The sequence below is a fragment of the Zonotrichia albicollis genome, chromosome 9, assembly GCF_047830755.1.
Source record: "Zonotrichia albicollis isolate bZonAlb1 chromosome 9, bZonAlb1.hap1, whole genome shotgun sequence".
NCBI lineage: Eukaryota > Metazoa > Chordata > Aves > Passeriformes > Passerellidae > Zonotrichia > Zonotrichia albicollis.
In genome coordinates, this window is record NC_133827.1 from 27,519,248 (window position 1) to 27,538,357 (window position 19,110).

At 38.2% G+C, this 19,110-nt stretch overlaps 1 protein-coding gene across 3 annotated transcripts in view; it reads left to right on the plus strand.

The window, feature by feature from the left end:
* The window catches only part of RASA2 (RAS p21 protein activator 2), a 45,462-nt gene that overhangs the window by 15,520 nt on the left and 10,832 nt on the right, over positions 1-19,110 (plus strand). For 2 of the 3 annotated variants that reach the window (XM_074547109.1, XM_005489460.4), the window contains exons 5-14: positions 1,468-1,544; positions 8,137-8,220; positions 10,015-10,087; positions 11,303-11,379; positions 12,735-12,833; positions 14,886-15,042; positions 16,173-16,321; positions 17,580-17,694; positions 18,138-18,212; positions 18,884-19,007. In XM_074547109.1, the coding sequence (XP_074403210.1) occupies positions 1,468-1,544; positions 8,137-8,220; positions 10,015-10,087; positions 11,303-11,379; positions 12,735-12,833; positions 14,886-15,042; positions 16,173-16,321; positions 17,580-17,694; positions 18,138-18,212; positions 18,884-19,007 (1,030 nt within the window). Of the gene's footprint in view, positions 1-1,467; positions 1,545-8,136; positions 8,221-10,014; positions 10,088-10,165; positions 11,380-12,238; positions 12,252-12,734; positions 12,834-14,885; positions 15,043-16,172; positions 16,322-17,579; positions 17,695-18,137; positions 18,213-18,883; positions 19,008-19,110 lie in introns of those variants that run through there. The other variant, XM_026794953.2, reaches the window with a different exon arrangement.

Genomic DNA, 19,110 nt, shown 5'->3' on the forward strand with positions numbered 1-19,110 from the left:
AAATAAATGTTAATAATGGTTGTCTTTTCTTTTGTCATTCAAAAACTTTGCCTTGTAAGGCTGTTGGCATGCTTCATGGTATCCTGTTTTTATCCTGTAGATCTGTTTTTGTAATAGAGTTTCTCTGCTTGACAAATACTTTCTTAATGTACCTGTGTTCCTGTCCCTGTAGTAACAGTTTGCAAAACACCTGGCAGGCATCCCAAAGCAGTTAGGTTGGGAACTGCCTTGTAAAAGAAGCTTCATTTCTCCTCCCCTGTGACGAACAGAGGGAAACGCAGCCTTTGCCCCAGGGGATTTACAATAACAACATTGCAGTTCTATGTCAAAACATAACTGCTATAGAAATGTGTGCAAGGTCAGCTAAGGGTTTTACTTCCATTTTAGCAGAAAGGCAAAGCTGTAGTTCAGATCATGACTTGCTTCCTGTGGCACTCTTGCAAATCACTTTGTAGAACCCTTCCCTGAGAATTTTGATTGTGAGCATACCAGTATAATCTGATGTTCCATTTAGCAAATAGACAAAGTCTGAGAAGAGCATTGTTAGAGGAAAGACTCTGGCAGTGTGTGCCTTAGATGTAAAAGCCAGCATGCTCAGCCAGGCGCCCAAAGGAGTAGCAGGTGTTGTTCAGGCAGTAGCTGTGTGGAGCAAGATTTAAGTAATAAATTTTGATCATCCCAAAAAATTTGCATATCATGGTTTAAAGTTATGGAGCCTTTTATTGAGAGGGTACAGTAGGTTGGCGCTTTATGGTTTCTGCCATTAATCCATGCTGTTCTATAATTTATGGGTTCTTTTACTTGAATACATCCTGCCATATCAGGAAAAGAAAAGGAGGAAGCTGGCAAGTATTGCCACCTTTTCCTCTCTTCTGGTTGTGTTTATGTTCCTTCAGTACATCAGCAGTCTTCATGAGGTAGTTGAAAACTGCCCTGGGATGTGCAGTACATTTCTAAGTTACCTTCAGTCTGGTGGGATGGGCAGGATTTCACTGTGGATATTAAATCCTGCTGGTTATGGCTATTGCATGCCATTCTAATTCTCTAGGCATACCTACCTGCCTTCAGAATCCAAGGTCATTTTAGAACTTTCTCCTGAAGTGTCAGAAATTCATATCTATGCAAGGGTTCATCCCCTGCTTGGGAGAAAACAGCTGAGGCTCTTGCACTTGATAATTGCTCATGGTGGAAGAAATCCTTGTGTGTGTTAAATCTGTGAAGGCTTGACTGATTCTTGTGCTGTCTGCAGATGAGATAGTGCTTGTCTATAGCATTGTCTCAAAGTTCAAGTGCATCCAGCATGCTCTACTTGCAGGATATGTGCTTTAGATGAGGTATTTTCTTCAAGTGGTAATATTGGAATTTCCTTAAATAACTTGTAACTGTAAACTATATTATTGTTCTAATTCCTACTTTTAAAATAAATGCTTTAAAAACTACTTGTGTTTCTCTCCTGTTTTTTTCCAGGGAAAAGTTCATCTTGAATTAAAACTGAACGAACTGATAACAGACAATGGATCTGTGTGCCAGCAACTAGTAGTACAGTAAGGAAATACATCAATCCTTTGATATTTGGTTGTTTGTTAGAATGTTATGGGATTTGTCTTTGCTGATACTGAATGTCTGCACATCTTAGTACCAATAGCATTTTTATTTTTATGGGGCTTTCCTTGGAATCTGCCTTATGGAGAGATGAGTAAATGTCTAGGGAACTCCAGCAGAAGTTTTTCACAGCTGATCATCTCTGCTGCCAAAGCCCTCACTTTGATTGGGACTACTAGGATTAGTGTCTTGTAATTCCAGTTGAATTTGGTGTGGTGAGAAGGGTGGGAAGGAGCAGTGCAGCTGACAGCCAGAACTTGCAGTATGGCTGTTACTGACTGAATTACTGCTGCTGGTGGTATTTTTGGGGGTTGGTATGGTAAAATTTATTGCTAGTTTTGCTTCAGAATTATTTTCTTCCAGTTAACCATGATAAGAAATTCTTACAGAAAAACAAAGGACAGGAGTTGTGGTTCTGGAACAGCGTGTTTGCCACATTTCAGTAAAACTTCTTAGCAGCAACTTGAGGAGATTTCACTATTAAACCTAATTTTGCTCTGAAGTGTAAAAATGCTACATCATACCAAAGAGCATCATAGAAACAACAAAATTTTGCTAATGTAATTTTCATTATGAATTTAAGATGTTCTTGTCTTAGTCAACTCTCTAGACCCAGATGGGTATTTGAGTTGGAGCAGGACCCAGCAGAGTGGTCTGTGTGCTGTTCTTTAGCTTGTTATGAGGGAGAAGCTATTCTGTGGTAGAGCTAAGCTAGTGAAACTGGTGATGTTTAATGGCTTGGGCTCATCATTCAGGTAAGATGGAACTTGCTGGACATCAAGGTATCTTATTACTGAAATATAATTTGGAATGTTTCTGCTTTTATAGTGGGGTAGCAGCATGGTTCATTGGGAGTCCTGCTGCTCTTATTTTTGTATCCCATTTGCAGCACAAAGCAGAATTAGAACAGCTTTTCCCCGTGGACTATTCACCACCAAAAACTGGCTGGAGCTTTATGACTTTGTGTTTTATTCCCAACTTAATTAATTTCCAGAAAATTTGATATTTTTATATGCTAATGCACTTCATGTTAGTGTTGTGAGTTGTTTATTTTAAAAACTTGCCTGAATTTTTCATATGATGAAGAAAAATTGCATTAGAAAGTTACTGTTGCGAATTGCAGTTTTGAGTAGGAAGTGGTTTACTCTCTGTGCCCTCTCTTAGATCTCTCTGTGACGGAGATAATTGATCAAAAGGAAGCCAGGCTTCTCTCTTGGTTGCAGCACTCGCCCACTCGCTGCCGTGTGGGAGGGGAGTGTGCGTTAGACACTGCTGGGTTGCATCAGTGCAGTTGGCTGAGGTTAGGAAATGCACTGAGTTCCTTAAACTCAAAATGTTCAGTAGAATTGTACCACACGTGCTGCTGCCCTTGCAATAATTTACTGCATTACTAACACATGGTACATAATTGTATTTTGCATGTATGAGAGTTTTGCATATTTTGCACATGTGAGAGGATGCGAAATAAGAAATCTCTCGCTGGATGTGGTATTATAGAAATGGATGTGAGGGCATTTTTGAGATACATTTGACCTTAAAGCATGAGGAACTTACAGAAAATAGATGTGGGAGTACTAAAGAGAAAATTAAACTCTTTAAAACCCTGCTTGTCCTGTAAATTTCCCATGGCAATTAGTGAGTGATGCACTTCCTGCTATGCTTTTTGCTAGTCACCAGGCCCTGAGAAGACATTGAATTAGCAACTCCTTTAACAAAGCTGAAAGATAGAAAGGAGCAGAACCATGATAGAGTAAAAGAGAGACAATGAGTGGGCACTAATTTATGTGCTGGTTCTGACTCTTTATCTGTTCTAAATTGGAAAATAATGGCCAAAGGAAAAAAAAAACCACTGAAAAAATAATTCTTGACGTGCAGGATATGATACTTGCCTTTCAGGAGTAATATTTTACTTCATGTTCAAATTGATAGTGTCTCAATGCAATGAAAATTAGATGCTTTTAAACCTTCACCAGTTAATTTTTTTCTAGGATAGGAGAATGCTAGATACTTGTGCTGGCTTCTGTGCATAGTTAAATTGCTACTGGATTTCCACTGTGTGTTCCCTGAGAATCCAGAAATTCTGCAAAGATGACAAGTAGTAGCTCCAACTTTCATTACACAAGATTAAACGTGGTGTTAAGTGCACACACAATAGCAAGTAATTAAAAGGCTGTGATTCTGAGCATTACCTGGAGTCCCCTGTCATCTTGTGGCTAAACCAAAACCATGAATGGCTCAGCAATGGATTCCTGTTGATTTGGGTCTGTAACATGGCTGTAGAAGCTTTTTCTGCTGGTCTTTGAGACAAGTTTTGCAATTAGAATTGTTTTAAAAACTCAATTCCAGTTGCTTTTTTTTATCATAAAGCACAGTTAATCTTCCTTTGGTGAAGGGCTGTCTTAGAGCTCATGTAGAGCAGGCTAAGCCCTGATTTTACACATAATTTTTGTATTAATTGCAGACTTGCTGTTCAGTTTCATGCAGATACACTCACAGATTGTGAATTAAAGTTTTGTTTTGTCTCTGATACAAATTGCTTCCTTTTCTAATGTGTGAATGAGGAGGAGGAAAAGTGCAAGAGATTACCTGCTGACGCAGGGGTTGGTTTTTTTTGAAACCACAATGGTGTGTATAGTAGCACATTTCACAAATACATCCTTGCAGCTCTTGCTGGGAGTCCCTCAGAAAGGGTTTGCATGGCCATTGTTTGCGTGTTTGCTGCTGCTGAAATTGATGATGCTTGAACAGTTTCTTGGCAAATTAGGCAGTTGAGTGGTGGCACCTGCCTTCTCTGAGATCAGCAGCCCTTCAGCTCTGAAAGAAGGTTTTGTGTATTTACAGGGTGAATACTTCAAAGCCCAGGAAGGGTTTGTTACAGCCAGATTTGACTTCACTGCACATACCTTTCTAAATGAATTACACACCGTGCTCTCTCCAATTGACCTCTCAGTTTGTTACTGTCCTGTTTATACTTCGTCTGCTTGCATGAAGTTGTTGTAGCAAACACAGCAGTTTTTATGAAGTGTACATACAGATATCAATGGCTGCAGTTAGGAGTGTCTGCCTGTGGAGAACTTCAGTTGATTTGCATGGTGGAGGTAGAGTCAGCCATTGAGGGGGTTTATTGTGGACTGGGTCTTTGTAAGGACTTAATTTCATCTTTTAAGCTGAATGTATGCCAGTTATATCTGAAAAGCTCTCATTTCCTGTATGTAACTCCTCTTGCATAACAGACTTCTGAGATGAGAATTAATGAAAACTGAATCATATCTTACACTGCACTGGAACAGGGCAGCAGTTGGAGAAAAGAACTAAAGTTCTGTTGCTTAGACCGCACATAAGGATATAGAAGTCGAAAATATAAAATAAAAGGCTTCTAAGTTCCTGTCTGCTTCTTCAAAATCTATGCATTTATGCCTTTTGAATGACAGCTGTCTAGTTAAGTAGATGAAACGATTTGTCAAAGCTGTAATATTTTTACTGTGTGTTAGAGATATATGTATTATGGTTGTTGGAATACGAGTGTATTTTTAACGTTATTTTGGTTTTTACTTGGTCAAAATGTCTGGCATTTTGGTGGTGGTGGTGGTTTTGCTGGGATTTCTTGGTTGTTGTTTTCCTTTTAAAGGAGACTGCAGTTGCAGTACTTTGCCTGATTCTTTAAGGAAAGGCAGCATTCCTATGAAATTTGCTGACTAGCAAACTGAGTGAGGTTTTTTTCGTTTCATTCATTTTCATTCCAACTTTTCCATTTCTGTTAAGTCTACTCCAGTTTAGCCACTTCAAACATCTTCAGGATTTTAAAACATGTTTACTGGAGGCTGTTTGTTTAGTAGCTTAGAAGTATCAGTAATGATTCAGTGCAGTGTGCTCAGTCCCTGGGGAGGAGCAATCCAGCTCGGTAGTGCTGAGTTGATTTAATGGCTTCCTATCCCTAATGGCTGCTTGCCTTTGGAGCCTGGGAGGGCTCCTGCATGAGCAGAGTGATTCAGTTTGCCAAACTGACAAGTGGCTTTTAGGTTAAAAGCTTCCTGTGAGGGTGGTGAACAGAAGCAGCAGTTCAGCTGCCTTGGCTGGGCTGTCACATAGGTGTCTAAAGCAGACTCCAGGGTGTACCTGCAGCCTGAAGGGATGGATCTGACTGGCTACCTTGGAGTGAGGGATGGAAGGGAAGGAGGTCAGGTAAATTTGGAAGAAGAGAGATTTGGGGATATTAGGAGTTGATGGACAGGGGAGGTGTTGGACCAGGACAGGCTGTCTGATAAACTGGAGAGCCTGCACTTGCTGGCAGCAGAGCTGGGGTTTGGACAGGAGGCGAGGATGGAGTGCTAGAGCTGCCTCCACAGGGACACCAGCTGGAGCATGAAATCAACTTGGAGTGACAGATCCATATGATGAATCAGAGATTTTAGTTCTGCTGCAAGGCTGTGAAGTTGTCAGTAAAATGTTTTTCAGTTTGCAGGAAATCACAAACAAGCCTTTCTTTAGTTTGTGTACGTTGTGGTCAAGAGAACAGAACAAGCTGTGTAACTGAAAGTCCCACAGACTCATATCTGTTTGCTAGAGAAATCCAGGAGCTTGGTGATCATGTCAAAGACTGTAAGGAGAGAAATTCTTGTTAAAACAGCTGAATTCTCTTCAGATAAGCTTGGCTGATCCATCTGCTATGAATTTCCTATCAGGTTCAAGCTGCAGCTGATTTATAGGTACACTCAGCACTCACACCTGAAACTACACAGCCTGAGGAGCTGCAGAGGGTGTTTTATGCTACAGTATGGCCATCAGTCTGAAAGAAGAGAGTCCTGCCTCAGATCAGATACCCCAAATGACTAAAAAGTCTAGACAGTTTAATTTTGTTGCCACTCTTCTGTGCCACTTATGTGTTGGAGGAGGAATCAATTAATGCTTATGAAACAACTGGATGTTTCAAGAACTCATTTAAATGGTGGGTTTGAAATCACTGTAGTGTTCATTGTGATTCAAAAATTATTGAAATGCTGAAGGCCACGTGCTTGATAACTGGAAGAAAAATAACAAATTATTGTGCAGTGGTTCAGCACTAAATGTTCCCTGAACTGGCTAAGACAAAGGGACTTTTAGGGGGGGAAAATACCATCTGGTTTATAATTGTGCATACTCCAAAAAGGGTGGAGTTTTGAGGCAGCACAGGAGTGTTAGTGTCTGTTGTTTCCACTCTTGTGTTTGAATTTGCAGCTCCTGTTATTCTTTTTAACAACATTTTTCTGCAGTACATAAAGCATTTATTTTAAAGTGTGGGAAGCTACATAACTTCCACTTGATCTACACAACTTATTATTCCACATTATGATATTAGAACATTTATTTAATTGTTCATATGAATTTAAAGTTTTCTCCTTCAGTTGTGACTAGGTTTTGGATTTTAGTCAAAACTAGCAAATTATGATAATTGAAGTTTTCTTGCTTTAATTTAGTTAAATTCCTGCAATAGAGCTAAAAAAAATATTATTTTAAAGAGAACATGAATACAACATTCCGATCTTACGAAATTTTGTAATCTGCAGAATGTTTCTGGACTTAAACTACAGTGTGTATGGTTACATTAGAGCATCATTTTGCTAGAAAATCTGGTTTCTGCTATGAATTTACAAACTCTTCCACTTCACTTTTGTTGTTCCATCTTGTTTTAGTTAATGCTCATATGTGGGCAGCATCTGAAGGTTAGGCAGCTTGCTGACCCAGCTCTCTGTTGCTGCTGTGGTGATTCAAAGATTGCAAGACTTTAGAAAAGACTCCAGAAAAGGTTTCTCTGTCTCCGTGAGCATTAACTGACAACCATCCTGTCCCTTTTGCATCAGGGCTGATGAACAGTGTGCCTGGGTACCTGTTAAACACCAATTTACCATTTACTGTATGAATTACAGAAGAAAACAGAATTTTTAATAGGGTCATTTAACCTTGGTGGTAATTTAACCCTCAACGTGGACTATTGTGAAAAAAGATTGAAAATAAACCTTAGGCACTATTTCAAAGAGCTAGAACTATATGCTATAATAGTTTTAGGTGCTTAATTTTAAATATCATTTCAGGATTTGACTTTGCATTTCTTAGCATAACTCAGAATGTAATTAATTCAAAATTAAATACTTCAGTCTATTTCAATGCCTTCCAGATATAGTTGCTGCCATTGGTTGAGGCCAGATAGCTTTTCAAATTTAAGTTAATGAAATCTGCAATTTTTCCTTACATATAGCAGTTCATTTTACTTAGGATTGTGTCGTTTATGTGTGATACTGGAGTGTCCTTACCAAAACAATTCCAAGACTTTTGTTCTCAGAGTGCCCCACAAGTCTGACTGTATACTTGAGTATTATTTTGTGTTACCATCTAGAGATCTTCAAGTATATGCAGCGTGTTGGATCATTGTATAGCTATGTCTGTGTCTGTGTGTTATACAGCAGGACAAAAAGTTTTCAAAAAGCAAGCATTGTTTGGATTTCATTTTTTTAAGCCAGATAATTGCTTCACTGATCATTGTTTGCCTTTTCCTTGTAGCATAAAGGAGTGCCATGGGTTACCTCTTATAAACGGACAGAATTGTGATCCTTATGCAACAGTCTCTCTCGTGGGGCCTTCCAGGTAACATTTAATATAAAATGAATAAGTCTAAAAATGCTGTGATGTTGAATTAGAAAAGAAAGTCATAGGTTTTAAGCAAAATCTTTAAATGACGGAAAAATCTTCCAGTGCTCTCATGCGTACATCACATCTCCATGGAGACTGTTCTCTCCCTTCCCTGCCATATGCTCCAGACTGGGATGGTGTTTGGTCTCTCTGAATTGTTTGCACTAGTCAAGAGCCACTTATGACTCAGTTCTTTCTTTTTTTTTCTGTTTTGTATTGGATTTCTGCACTGTACTTCTGTTAATTTATGTGAAATTCCTGTATGTCCTGATGCAGTCAGTTGCTCCCTCACCTTCCTCTCTTCTCTGTTTTTCCTGTGTGGGTTTCTTTGCAGCAGATGTGTAGTAACTGGGAGGAGATGAGGGAGGAGAGGTTCTGGAACACCTTCAGGATACTGCCTTCAATGTCCAGACAGTTCGGATGTCTCCTTGTTTGGGACCAGTAATCCTCAATAACTGCTGGGTTTTTTCATTTAAGAAAAATCCCCCATCCCACACATTCACTATGGGCAAGTCCCTGCCCAATAAGGCAGATAAGTTTCAGTTGCTTCTTTTTTGCCACATCAGACCCTTTCCTTTCTCCTGTGCTGAGGAATTGCCCTTGTGAGCACAGTGCCAGGATGGGTTGTACCAGACTTGCTTGGCTCAAAGACTGTGGAAGGATTGGCCCTGAGTAAGCTCTGCACGGAGCATTTTTTTTCTCCTTGCTAATAAACAATCACATTTTTTAGGTTTGGCTTGGGGGGTTTTTTGTTTTGTTTGTTTGTTTGGGTTTTTCCTAAGGGGACTAGGGAGGCTCATCCAGTATACTTGGGTGTCATGGGGCCAAGTGGCAAAGAAGGTAAATTGACATCCATTTTCTGTTTGAGTCCTGTGTATGGATGGAAGTGGGAGAATGTTGGTCCCACAGAAGATTTATCCTGTTAGTATGGGAATATATGTGCAAATCTGACAGGAATTCCTGGTTGAGATTTTCCAATCTTATGCATGTGTGACTCATGTACCATGACTGGAATATTTATATGTCCAGTGCCTGAAAATAGGTAGTTTGTACTTAGGGCAGTTTTTCTTCTCCCTTGTCTGTTTTTCTCATGTATTTTATATTTCTTTCTTTTGGAAAGCCATTTTGTACTACCACAGCCCTTTGCTAAATAAGTAAAACTGTATTCCTTTATAAAAGTTGTAAAATTAAAAACAAAAACAACCCACAAGGAAGTGGGGGCAGTTGTTTTGTTTGACCCTGTGCTGCTTCATATCTAACAGGAGCAGCAGTTGTTTTTAAAGAAAACCTTCAGTGTCTTGGGTATAAGCCCCTTTCTGTAAAAGAGTAGTGGATATTTCACCAGCAAAAGAGGGTGGGAAAAACAGAAACTGCAGCTGAACAAGACAAGGAAAAGTGTGCTCATTACCTTCAGGCAGTGGTAAAGAAATTTAAATTTTAAATACATTAGAAATTGTTCATGTATTTTAATTAATATATGTAAGTTTTGCCTGTTTGTGAAATTAAATACAATGTTTGAGTTGGACAGATGCATGGCTAGCTAGATACAGCATTTAAAATTTTAACTCTTTAATCTGTATTGTGAAGATGAACTAATTTCATTTTAAGATTTTCCTCATTGATCAAAGGGAATTGTAGAATAACAAAAAATGTTTTAACTTAAATGCATGGGTCCTTCTTGACAATAGAATGTCTTTATAATTGTGTGTTTAAGTTGTCTATGGTAAAAATTTTACCACATTGGAACAGGAATGACCAAAAGAAGACCAAAGTTAAGAAGAAAACAAGCAATCCGCAGTTTAATGAAACATTTTATTTTGAGGTAATTTTTGTGTGCTGTTCTTCCTGTTTATCTATTTTATGCAACCCTTCAGGTAATTTTAAGCAAGCTGCATAGCAATACCTAATGCAGAAAGCTCTCTTCAGGCAAATTGAAGAGCTTTAACTGGCCTCTCAAATGTAAGTAGATGACTTACTTCAATTTCTGTCTGCCAGACAATAGCATTCTCCTCCAGTTGCTGTGTGAGGAATGACTTTCTCACAAGCACATATATGAAGGTAATTTTCTGTCTTTATCTGAATCACTTTATACATCATTTGTCGCCATCTGGAGTTCTGAGATAACTTAACCCATCCCATGGACTCCTATTTAAATATTTTCAAGCTTGACCTAAAAAACCCAAACAACTTATTTATTTAATAAACTAATATCATAATTATACCCAAAAAAGTTTATTTTATTTTAAAAAGTTTACTTTGTTATTATTTAGAGTTGATTTCAATTCTACATGATCTGACAAAGAAACGATGAGTTTAAATTTTCATCTGATTTGTGTCAGTAATAAAAGTCAGATTTGCATTTAAAGCATGCTGTACTGAGAGTTGGAAGGAGTACAACTATTGCATGTGCTTCAAATAAATCCTTCTGTGGGACTTGAGAGAGAAATAGTTTCATACCTATGCACAGTTTCAGTGCGTGTGTGTGTCTCAGTTGACCTGCTCAAGAATACTGAGTGTGATTTCTTAAGAAGTTAGATATTAGTAAAAATGTAAATGTGATCCAAACCACTCTGGTAACTTTTTGACTGATGATTTATTGGAGTTGAATTGAGAATGCAGTCAGTCAAGAAATGAGCAAAGTGTGGATGAGAGGTTACAATTGTTGTAACTAGGGCAAGAAGAGTGAGTTTCCTATTTGTTGTTTCTTTAAATATTTCAGAACTGACTTCAACGCTTTCATAGGGCTCATGCTAAAAGGAAAAAAATATGCCAGTTTCCTGTCATACTACTTGTTTTTTCTAATAGATCTATACTCCAATTCCCTCATTTGTCAGCCTTCAGTAGGCTCCACCGTGAGCCCTTCTTGACCGGTTTTTCTCCTGCTTTCTGGAAAAGAGCAGTTTGTTTGGCCAACTGACCTTTTTCCTTTCTATAAGGGGCAGTAGCTATTTACCTATGCTAGAGGCAGGGAAGGTTTTATTTGATTTTTGATATCCATAATACAAAAAATGTGTTAATAGGAGGAATTTACTTGCAGGTAACCAGGTCCAGCAGTTACACCAAAAAGTCCCAGTTTCAGGTGGAAGAAGAAGATATTGAGAAACTAGAAGTCAGGTAAGTTGTGTGGATTAGAAAGTGATTTCATAGAATCATTAATAAATCATAATATTTTATCATCAAGACAATAAATACCTGTTTTATCTTAGTTTAGCTTCATAGAACTACTGATCAGACTTGTAGAAAAGATGACAGAAAATTTCTTTTTTTTTTACTTGTATTTCTTACTGAAGATGAGTTTTTTTTATTTTGAAGTAAATAGTGGTTGAGTGTATCTAGCATTCCTGTGCCTGTGAGTAAAGAGGTATGAATACCTTATATCAAATTATATTTATTTGGGCAGAATATTGGTAATAGAACTTTTACTGAAGGATACCAGCATACCTGATCCTAGTCTATATTTTCAAATATAGTTGGTTGGTTTAATAAAAAAAGAGGAGAAAGCCTCTTTTATGAGATTCTTACAATTTCATTTTGCTTTTTAGAGGAACATTTGTCTTTCATCTTTTCCTTGCAAACGCAAATACTCAAAGTAGGTTCCCTTTTTCTGCTGCTTTCCCCTCAGAGCAGGTCTTTGTGTATTTATGCAATGTAGTTAGAGCTGCAGAGAGCCCTGTACTCAGTTTCTTGTCTTTCTTGTGCTCCTGCACATACATGCACCAAATTTGCTGAATGACAGAAAGTCTTCAAGGCCAGCACGTTTCCTAACAGACATCAGAAGAATAATTTAGCAGTTAATCCACATAGCCATTATAGAACTAACTTGGTATGTGTGTTTTTAACTATTAGCTTCATTAATTAAGACTGTATATTTCATTGTAGATGCAAATATATTTAGAAAAAGTCATGCCCCAACAAATCTAGTTGTCTTTTTTTTTGTTTTTTTTTTTTGTTCTTAACCACTGCTGTCTGTCAGAAATGTCAGAGAGGTAAGAAGTACTAGAACAAAGCAGGGTGCATGTGTGGAGCCGGATTCCGTTGGAGGTTGTAAGCGTACGAGCTGCTGCTTGGAGAAACAAGCGCATGTCTTGGTGTGGCATTGCAGTGTCCCAGGCTCTAGCAGTTAGGTAGATATTTAAATATATTGGTTAAGAAGTTCACTGGAATTACCCAAGAAGAACTGTGCACAGTTTTGGGGGTGGAGACTGCGCAGAAGCCGTACATTGTGCCAGTATCACTCTTGTTTACTGATGCAAGGTCTGCAAGTCTTAACTTTCACTGTTTGTTTCTTTATCTGTTCTTTATGGATTAATAAGCCACTTGTTTGAGTCTTCTTGGTTTATTTAGAATGGAGTGAGATTTCTAACATTTGCTGCCTGCATGCATGTGGATTAGTGCTGTAAGGCAGTTATTGTCAACTTGCTTATTTCTCTCTGGGAGAAAAGAATATTAAGCAATGTTCTTGTTTTCAGGGTTGACCTATGGAATAATGGGAATCTGGTACAAGACATCTTTTTAGGAGAAATTAAGGTTCCTGTGAAGGTGTTAAGAAATGATTCCTTTCAAGCATGGTGAGAAATGGTGATTCAGAAGTGAATTTGCTTGTCTTGCATGTTTTTTCTTGCAACGGATATGTTTTATTCTACCTATTCGTTAAACCATGTCTTCCTGTCCTAATCTAGGTGAAACATGTTTTTAGAGTTTCCCTGCTCAATAAATTAGCCTTGTCAGCAGGTACATTTAGCTCTGCTCTTCCCCATGTCTGCACCTAGTCACAGCATAGCTGGTGTTTGAAGGGGATGTGTGGAGAGTGAAGGGAAGATGGACTGTAACTGTCTTTTGGTCAGGTTGCTGGGTTTCAGTGATCTCTGTGTGCTCTCCAGCCTACCCAGCAAACCTGGAGCTTCTCGGAATTGCATCACTCATAACGCAATTCCTAAGTCAGACTTCCACAATGACCAATGAGGAATTGATTTGATCATTAAGTATGGCTTTTTTTTCTTTCTTGGGGAGACTCAGGAAGTATCTTCTAGAACCAACCCAACATCATATCAGGGGAGCAGGCACAGGAGCTGGAAGGTGAGGTATGAAGGGAGTTCAGGAAAGAAACATTTCGTGTGGGACATCTCAGCACCCTCCTTCCTGATGGTTTTGGAAGCAGGAGCCCATCTCCAGCTCCTTTGCTGTCCCAAGTGCTTAGCAGCAGGAAGCCATGAGTGCAAGGGATTTGAGTGCCTCCAAGGGTGTAAAATATTCTGCTTTTAGTGAATCTTTCAGTACAGGAAAAGGCATGGAGGAAGCGCTTTCATATCCACACAGAAAACAGATGGGAAGGACATGTGTAAATAGGAACTAAATGTAACACAGGTCTTGGCCAGGAACCATTATGGCTCTGCTCCATGTACCCACCTCAGGCTCCAAGTGTCTTCTTGGATGCTGAACTCAGACTCTTGGTGCTTGAATGTGATCTGTATGTGTTGTGTTGGAGTTTCTGGTTCTTTGCACGGTGTATTGCAGTCACAGGCTTGTTCTGCCAGTGTCTCATCTACAGCTGTATGACCATGTTAACATAAAAACAGTCAACAACCTGCAGAGAGAAAGATTGTATCAGCATGGGCTCCTTGCCTGTGAGCTGTGTTTGTGTGTAGCTTTTTGAACTGACCTAACTCATGTCTAGTTCTCTTGTGTCTGCTAATGTGCATTGTAGGCACACACATGATCTGCTTCTCAAAAACAGTTCTGTGATTAAAAATAACAAATCTTCTATACTATTGCTAATTTGTGTAATATGATTTTGAATGCAACTGAAGTACAGCAGAGAAATTATCTGTATCACTAAATATTTGGAAAATAAGCCTAGGAGTCATGCTGTTAAGGAGAGGTTCTCCTGGTAAATCAGTTTTATCTTTTGTTAGCACTCCTTCATGGGCACTGCATCTGATCATGAAAAAAAGAAGTCTGATCTCCTGATTGTAGAGGTCCAGATATACATGATTATAAAAGAATATTTGGAGATGGGGTTTCAGTTTGTTGGGATGAGTGTTATAACTACTGTGACACCACTTAAAAGCCGTGAACGTTTTTGTAGGGCTGCACCTCCTGTTGGAATGCAATGAAACTGCAGCCAGTGAATTGTTCAATGTATTTTGTATTAAGAGTAGAAAAAAGCCAGCCCTTTTCCCATACTTGTTTCTCAGGAGTGGAGCCTGTTAATATTATGTGTTTTTTCTGTTCTCAGACAAGACCATTTTAACTCTTCGCATTACCTGTTTCCCCTGCAGTGTCCAACACCCTAAATACAATCTAGATGTAAAATTAGATGGCCCAGTGTAATCTCAAACTATTCCTCCTATCCCCTGTTAACCTGCAAAAAGTATATCATATGCTATTGTTTGCAAAGATGTGAGAAAATAAATATAAGTTCCATTATGTGTTAAAGATGAATTAAATGCTGCTCATGTTTTTACTTTTGTGTCTCAAGGGGGTTTTTTTGTGAATTTTTTGCCGGTTTTCAGATACAGTGCATGTATACTGAAATAGTTAAATGTGATATTTTGCTTTATTATGGAATTAGTCGAATGAAATAGGTATCTAATATTTTGTAATTGTCCTGTTGCTTAAAGGTACTTACTTCAGCCAAGAGAAAATGGAAACAAGTCTTCTAAAACTGATGATTTGGGATCACTTAGGTTAAATATCTGTTACACTGAAGACTGTGTACTTCCATCTGAGTATTACACTTCTCTAAGGAACTTGCTGCTAAAATCTTCAGATGTTCAGGTACTTTTGTTGAAAATTTCATTGAAGTGAAAACTAAATTGGATTATGCAGTTGTGAATTACTCATATCTAGATAATTGGTTTTGTTTCTTTGTATAAATTACTTCTGTCACACCCAGATGAACAGCTTCTAGAGCTCTTACTTCTGCTCCAGGATTTTCTTCTTATTTTAGAAGAACCAGAGGAGACAGGAAAATAATCTCTGCTATGTGCCTGGAGGAGATAAAATACTTTTTTCTTTTTGGTTGCTCTTTTCAACATTGTATTTTTCCATTGGCATCTATTGGCTTCTTGGATTTAGAGGTTTTCCAGGGACGCTGATTCATTATTGGCACTGAAGGGCAGATAATTAACAAAAAGGATCTACTTCAGAATTTATTTCAAATTCTGCTTCTGAATTGCCTTCCCCAGGATGTTAATCAGCATGACTGGATTTCTCACCAGGACATGGTGACCAGGAGGGAAGTGTGGTGGAGTGTTTGCATAACACTGGGACAGGAATCAAATCGTTGTAACCAGACTTTATCTTCTTCAGTCTTTTACAGCTTTTCATCAATTCAGTGTTAGTGAAGTACTGACAGAGGAGAAGAAAGAGGAAGGAGATGTGACTCAAGTTTTTGCTGGCCCATATTCAAATACTGCTTCACTGGAATTCAGGAATAGCTGAGTATATAGGTAGCAGCAGTCAGCAGTGGTCTTTTCTACTGAAATAATATAGTTTTTGTATTGAAATTCCCAAATGTACAGTGGCAGCAAACACGTTAGAAGAGTAAGAACTTTAATGTCCCCTGATTGCAGTTTTAAAAGTCTGTAAAGATACATGACATTGTAGTAAAACAACTGCTTTCTGTCTCTAGCTTGGGTTTGTGACAAAGCCATAGTGTGACCCTTTAGGGAGAATGAGTAGGATGAGTAGCTACTGAATTCCATTCTTGAATGTATTTATAGAGTGGATAATATTACTTTTCAATCAAGTATCTCTGGAATGAAAGCTTTTAATTGCCATGTTACGCAGCAGATATTGAATCTTTCTGTTAACCAACTATGTTATTAGATTTGATCTGTACTTTTTCAAATACACAAAGAGCATTTAACTACTTTGCTCAGATTTTGCATTCTGCTTTCTCACAGCCCATTTCTGCATCTGCTGCCTACATTCTGAGCGAGGTGTGTCGAGACAAGTGCGATGCTGTGCTGCCCCTGGTACGGCTGCTGCTGCACCACCATAAGCTGGTTCCCTTTGTTGCAGCAGTGGCAGAACTGGATCTGAGGGACACCCAGTATGTATTTCATGTTTATTGATGTCATGCTTTCTAAAATTAGAGTTTCACAGGGCTTCATGATACAACACTGGTAAGTAAGTCCTTTGGTTTCTTTCTCTCACCTAAAACTGACTAAATATATTCATCTTTTAATGCTCATTTTGAAAAGCATTCATTAAAATAATTTTGAAGCTGGGAGTCAGAGTTAAGGGTGCTGGGCAGTTTGGTAAAACTTTGTCTTAGAGTACATAGTGTTTATTTTAAATTTATATGGCCACTCTTCAAATTTTACTGTGCATTGTATCAAAACTTATAAACTTAGATGGAACATCTTTAAATTGCTGAAAATCCTATTCTGTTTCTTTTAACATGGGGCTTAAATGAAGGCTGCTCTCTTTCTGCAAATATGCCATGTAATTAAGAATGTGGCCTGCATGCCTTGCAGGTAGGAAGCACAGGAGTTTTTCCAAGTAGCAGCCTGTGGTCTGTGAGTTTGCAGCTCTGTGGTTAGGAGAGAAATAAGGCAGATGTGAGCAGCAACCAGTGCACTGCCAGGTCATGTCCAGTGGAGGTGTGGCAGGGATTGTGTCACCACAGGACAGTTCATTTCAAAGCACTTAAGTCTTGATTTAAATAATGCAAGACAGCTTAACTGTGTAGAAAGAGGTGACTCATAGAAAATAATTTTCTAAACTGCATTTTAGTACACACATTCCATTGTAATTGAACTGTAACAAAGGCAGCTTAAACTAAATCTCTCAGATTAGAAAGATACACTTTGCACACCTGGCTGTCAGTTTTCTTCAACAACTATAATGAATAAAAATATAACCTTGGATTAAATTACCTTTTGCTTTAAGTGTCTGGGTTTATTGATGTAGTGTAGCAGTGTGCTATAGCTCCAGATTTTTTTACCATGACTACTGCAGGAGGAATTGTATATTGCTGAGGTACAATTTTCATTATTTTGGAATTTTCTCCAGTTGTTCTTTCTCATGTTCCACACTGCACTATAACTTTAATTGCATAAAATTTCTTAGACTTTTTCTTATGGTTTTATTTATGTTCCTGGGTTTGGTAATTGCTGTAATAATGTTCTTGTTTATACTCTTTTTGTTACTGAGTGCCATTGCTTGGTGCATGTGTTCTGGGATTCCTGATTAAAATATATTACAAATACTTTTAAAATATTTAATAGCAAGATAGAGTATAAATTGAATTTTTTTACTGAACTTGTTTTTTCCCTATTCAAATAAAATAATTTCTTTTCTTGCAGAGAAGCAAACACAATCTTCAGAGGCAACTCATTAGCAACTCGATGTGTGGATGAAATGATGAAAATAGTGGGGAAGCACTACCTAAAGGTTACTTTGAAACCTGTTATTGATGAGGTGAGTTATCCTGCTGAAACTTCTTTGGGGAAGCTCAACCCCCTGTGGTGTCCTTCTCTGTTAGATAGGCATTCCTGTTTTAGCTCTGGGGCAGGAATCATTCGGGTAGGGGAATCCTAGAGGAAAAATTAATTGAACGCTAATTGCTCAAGTTTAGTGGGAGGAGCTGTGTCTTGTTATTTATGTTCCAGATGCTTCAAAAAAAACAGTCAATGAAAGTCATTGCAGCCTCCCAACACATTGCAGAATTTGCCCATGTGATGCTTTATGTAATCAATCCATTTGAAAAGGCACAAACAAAAGTGAGGATGGTCATTGCGTGTTGTTAGAGATGGTTAGCACCTATTTAGAATTTATTCCTAAATATTAGAATCTGTTTTTTAATGGGTGCATTTCCATACTTTGAAAAATTGAACTCCTATAGTTTTGTCTGTTCCTTTCAGATATGTGAGTCACCTAAACCCTGTGAAATAGATCCCATCAAATTAAGAGAGGGGGATAACGTGGAAATTAATATGGTGAGTTTACCAACTGGTCTTAAAATCTGAAAGAAGCATTTTTAAAAGCAGTCTTTGTAATGGAAAATGAGTAACTCACAGTAGCAATATAACTGTTTTCAGAGTAAACAAAGAATAAGCTGTATCTTCTTACTTGTCTTTATGAAGACAGCAATGGAAAAGTCCAGTGGAAAATGGGACAGAGAGGAGAAGCTAAAGATGACAGTCATTCTTATCAGTTTTTTGGGTGTTTGGATTCCTGATGTCCTATACTCAACATCTAGATTGGTGCACCTAATTAGAAGTGCTCTAGCATTTTTCATTGAAGTTTTGCTGGCTGCCTCCCTCTTACCAGAGTATGCTGATGTTGAAGGCAGCAGTTACTGCAATAAAATTAACGTTTCACTTGATATACGTGGGAAATGTTCCTTCCTTGTTGTCAAATGACAAAACCAGGTATTGATAGGTAGTTTATATTGCTAGACACTGCTTACATACTTTTAAGTAAATATCATTAAACTACCTTTTAACAGTAGTAATGCCATATAAACTTTATGAGGCTTTTAAAATATGCTGTAAACTGTACTAGAATTCAGTATTGAATAATCAGACCAGTGTTATGTTTGTGCCCAGGGAAAAGGAGAAATGAATGTCTTAAAAGGTCTTAAAAATACCTTTTTTCATAATTGCAGGAAAATCTCCGCTATTACGTGGACAAAGTGTTCCGTGAAATCGTGCGGTCGAGTATAAGTTGTCCTACACTAATGTGTGATGTGTTTTATTCTTTGAGGCATCTGGCTGCCAAAAGATTTCCAAGTAAGTGTTCTCTAAGAACTTCTGAAAGTGGTGTTCAGACTGAAAACTTCTGCAGTTATCTTATGGGGATTGTTAAAATTCTTATCTTGTCCAAGGCGGTGCC